Source organism: Doryrhamphus excisus, chromosome 4, assembly GCF_030265055.1.
Source record: "Doryrhamphus excisus isolate RoL2022-K1 chromosome 4, RoL_Dexc_1.0, whole genome shotgun sequence".
Classification (NCBI taxonomy): domain Eukaryota; kingdom Metazoa; phylum Chordata; class Actinopteri; order Syngnathiformes; family Syngnathidae; genus Doryrhamphus; species Doryrhamphus excisus.
In genome coordinates this window covers 26,412,103-26,416,800 of record NC_080469.1, presented here as the reverse complement: position 1 = coordinate 26,416,800, position 4,698 = coordinate 26,412,103, and the positions used below count along the sequence as shown (strand labels likewise).

The following is a 4,698-nucleotide window of genomic DNA, read 5'->3' as shown; positions in this document are numbered from 1 at the left end:
CTTGCCCCTAACCCCTAACAAACCCAACTCCCAGCCCCAGCCCTAGCCCTAACCCCCCTTAGCCCTTAGCCCTTAGCCCTAAACCTAGCCCTTAGCCATAGCCCTTAGCCCTAACCCTTAGCCCTAACCCTTAGCCCTAACCCTTAGCCCTAACCCTTAGCCCTAGCCCTTAGCCCTAACCCTTAGCCCTAGCCTGACGTAACCCTAAAGCTAACCCTGTAGCCCTAACCCTAGCCCTAGCCTTAAACCTAACCCTCTAGCACTAACCCTCTAGCCCTAACCCTGTAAGGTTAACCATATTGGTAGGCTAACCCTAACCCTATGCCTCCATCTGGTGGCCACTTTAACTTACTGCTCCTCTACTTAGGAAATTCCGCCATCTAGTGGTCACTTAAAATTACTGCAACTTAACTTGGGAATTTCTGCTATCTAGTGGTCACCTAAAATTACTGCAACTTTGCCGGGGAAATTCCCCCATTTAGTGGTCACTTAAAATTACTGCAACTTAACCTGGGAATTTCCGCTATCTGGTGGTCACTTAAAATTACTACAACTATACTTGGGAATTTCCGCCATCTAGTGGTCTCTTAAAATCACTGCGACTTTGCCTGGGAAATTCCGCCATCTAGCGGTCACTTAAAATTACTGCACCTTTACTTGTGAATTTGGCCGGCTAACATTGTACTGTAACAGCCAGAGCAACCTTTACAGCCAAAGCATTAGTCATGGCACTCGTGTATGAATTGCATATCTTTTATCATCTATTCATTTATCCTGTGTTATTGTGCTACATGTATGAAGGCCATCATGTCATTTACTTGAACAAGTCTTCCTACCTGTGAAGAACGCCGACACCATGTTGTTGATGGTCTGCCAACACGATTACATGAGTCCTTCCCCGGGGGCCGACAGACTGCTGATGGACGCAAAAGGTTGAAGCTCCAGAAAATGCCGTCTTGTGCGTGCAATAGGTGAAACTGTCCACTGGAGAACCTATGGCATCAGATGACGCTCCCATTTGGAGCTCATGTTGGGATGGATGCAGAGGGATCCCACGGGCTGTTAAGCGACAAGCGGCTTTTCATCTGTAACAGAAGTTGTAAGATTAGCTGCTATTCCTTTGCTGTAATGAAATACTCAGTTTTATAAAATTCATTCCTGCATTGAATACTTATAATAATAATAATAATAATAATAATAATACATTTTATTTGTATAGCGCTTTTGAAAATACTCAAAGACACTTTACAGAAGAATGGAGTTGAATAAAGTATACAGAATAGAAGACACACCAAAATACAACATTCATTGGTTAATACACAGTTAAAACATGAGTAAAAGCGGGGCGGGGCACAGCAGTCAGATATAAAAAGTTAGACATTAAAAACTGATTTAAAGAGGTGGGTTTTGAGTTGTTTTTTGAAGGTGGGAAGGTCAGGGCAAGCACGGAGTGAATGGGGCAAAGAGTTCCAGAGGGTGGGGGCAGCGATGGAGAAGGCTCTGTCTCCCCAGGTTCGGAGCTTGGTTATTGTAATGATGCGGTCTACAGAAGTCAGTTTTTTAGGCGCCATGAAAAAATATGATTAATTAATTATGAGTGTGCTTTCTCTTCCGTTGTCACAATGATGCTCAAAGATAAAATCAGCGGCTTACACTCACCTAACAGATGCCTCGCCTCTGACGGCAACAAGTTCCGACACAAACTTAACACGCCATGCACGCGACATAACCAGGACATCAAGGGATTTTCACGTCAAACGAAATATTTCCAAATAAACCACTTTTAGCTTCGGTTGTCATTGACTATGACGAGGGTAGCGAAACATACTTTTAAAAAATCGTTGTCAATTTGGGCCAAAGTCGTTCACATTATGTTATGGATTGCAAATGAACCGGTTGAAACAATTGCTTCCGTCATTTCGAGCAATCTGCGCGCCAATTATGTCCACAAAATGGCGACCTCGGCTCCAGCTCGTCAACTTCGACATCGTTTATATACTGTATATTGTCCTATTGTCGGAGCGAAACGCCACTATTCGTGCGCCAACGTGATTTAAAACTTTGATACTGACCTTGTAGCATTGCTTGTGCGGCGTCTGAGTTACATGGCAACTCCAGTGTTCTCCGTCAGGGTGTTGGAACGCCGACTCCATACCGAATTAAATTTGCGCCAATGAAAACGATGCTGTTGCAAGACAAACCGTTTACTTAGGCACTTCTTCACGGTCGCGGCGGTGTTAACTGTCAGTATTTTCAGCCCCAAACCGTGGTAAGGGGCGGCCTGACTTTGTCAGAGAAAGAAAGATGGTTGCCGTCTGCTTCCAGTCAACTTTCTTTTTCGACGAGCCAGCAACGAGAGAACAGCGCGCGCGCGCGCACACGAGAGCCCCGCACTTCCTGGTTCACGCCCAACCCGCCCCACATAGCTGGCCAAACACATGCCTGAAACAGCGTTGAAAACTTAAAAAAATTAAGCAATACACATGCAATATATTCTCAAGCATTTTCAATAAAGAGTTTCAACAATCACGTCTATTAGGTTTACAAACAGTAGACGGCTTCCCCTCTAGAATACTTCAGCTTGGCTGCCAACAGATTGACACAGCGTAATTGGGATCGTCGGCGCCATGTTCCGGACGAAACCAGGAAGTGCAAACAGGAAGTTACAGCGCGGATGTGACGTCGTGTTTCACAATGATTTTACACACTATAACAAGAGAAATAATACTTTATACTCCTGAAGCACCTTGGGCACCGTTCGTAGGGTGCTGTAAAAAAAAGTGGTATTATTTGATTAGTTGGATTTCACGTGACGTCACCGCTGACTGGAGGATCAGTACGGTGGCCTGTGACGGACATACAGAGATGATATCAGCCTCTATCGCCCTCCTGTGGCCACTTCGAAAACACACAAACGTCTTTTTGAAGTGTACTGTATTTTGGACTAACAAGTATATGTTGAAAGCACACAAATGACACATGATACAGATAACATAGCCAAGAGTTGCGACGGCGACGACAATGACAACTAGAGAGCTATATGAAGACTGCGGCTGCCGGTGACTAAAGAGCAATACGAAGCCGGCGGCAGGGCGCATCCTGCAGTGGCCGGCGGGCAATCTGTTGTCAGCTGCCGGCCTGCGGGCAAACTGGAGGCGAGGGTCGGAACCTGAGGCCAAGCATCAAGCTAGGTCCACCAATTTTTCACCATATCATCAGACAATTATTCTGCACGAGTGTGCAAAATGTCAGGGACGGGACTCAACAGGAACCATGTTTCCTTCCCAAATAGATTGACCACGAAGCCGGTGGAAGGCCCTAAAAAAACCAAAACTTTTATAAATTCATCAAACATGGAGCTAGGTCCACCAATTTTTCACCGTGTCATCAGACAATTATTCTGTACGAGTGTGCAAAATTTCAAGAGTCCAGCTCCAAAGGAACCTTGCCTAGTAATCAAACAGACTGCTCAAAGGTCATAGGTCACCATCAACTTGTCAAAATTAGAAACACTTGTTCTTGGAGGTTTTTTTCATTTTTTAATATGTTGCAGACACCATCCCATCAATTAGGAAGAAATTGGTCCCAGCTAGATACGACCTTGCTAAAGCTAAGTAGCTAACCAAAGGTCGCACAGACGTGAAACTGTGCACACTTGCTTTATATTCTTTGTAGATGTTCTGTTGCATTTTTCGACACATTTGAACATTTTTTGTCCGATCGGCGGGGGCGTGAACATGAGGAGACAACGAAATTCCGACGCCCGCTGGTCGTAAAGTACAAGTCCGACCGACGCCCGACTGATGTCGATCCGCTCATCTGGAGGCCCCCAACAACATACTCGAATTTCAGACCTCTGCGTTGTCTGGAAAAAAAATTTCTGCGGATCAGGCCTAAAGAGCATGACAGTCTGCAGGTCAATGACTCTCAGAGCCTTTGTGGCCATTTCAGCCAGATTTGGAAAATAAAATTATGAAAAAAAATGAATGGACTTTCTTTCATTGGAGTCTCACGAGGCTGGAAAGACAAAAACTGAAAAATGTGCAGTCGCTGGGGTCAATATGGGCCTTGCAGGGCGTGAAAAACTGCTTTCCCTCCAAAAAACCCTCTTTTTTCCCATAAATCTCGGGCCCTTTGGTCCAGGACCCTGATTTTTTGATATGTGTATCAGGGGCTGGCCGCTGACCTGTGTGCCAAGTTTCAAGTGTCAGGCTCGAAAGGGGGCGTGGCTAGACCTGCAAACCCACTAAATTGAGGCCTGCTTGAGGTCAAAGGTCACCCCTTTCTGAACTGAAATGGACTGACTTTCTTTCATTGGAGTCGCACGAGGCTGGAAAGACAAAAACTGAAAAATGTGCGGTCGCTGGGGTCAATATGGGCCTCGCAGGGCGTGAAAAACTACTTTCCCTCCAAAAAACCCTCTTTTTTCCCATAAATCTCGGACCCTTTGATCCAGGACCCTGATTTTTTGATATGTGTCCCAAACGAAAGCCTGTGCCCATTACAGGGAGGGGGGGGGGGGGGGGGGGGGTCGGCCTAGGGAAAAACGCCCTAGGACGCACCGTTCTCGAGTTATTTGCTTATGGTAGCAGCTAATGTACTGCTATTATACTTGCTAAATAGCACCATCTGATGGTTACTTTAATGTACTGCTATTATACTTGCTAAATAGCAAGTTCAACCACTCAATGCCACAGC

General features: G+C 45.6%; 1 protein-coding gene across 8 annotated transcripts in view; it reads right to left on the bottom strand.

Moving 5' to 3' along the window:
• The window catches only part of LOC131127531 (mucin-7-like), a 48,495-nt gene extending 45,851 nt beyond the window's left edge, over window positions 1–2,644 (bottom strand). For all 8 annotated transcript variants that reach the window (XM_058069487.1, XM_058069488.1, XM_058069493.1 and 5 more), the window contains exons 1-2: window positions 2,073–2,644; window positions 837–1,085 (exon numbers count right to left, since the gene is read on the bottom strand). Coding sequence is in view for 1 of the 8 variants with exons in the window: in XM_058069492.1 (XP_057925475.1) it covers window positions 837–858 (22 nt within the window). In the remaining 7 variants the exon portion in view is untranslated. The remainder of the gene's footprint in view (window positions 1–836; window positions 1,086–2,072) is intronic.
• Window positions 2,645–4,698: the final 2,054 nt, after the last annotated feature.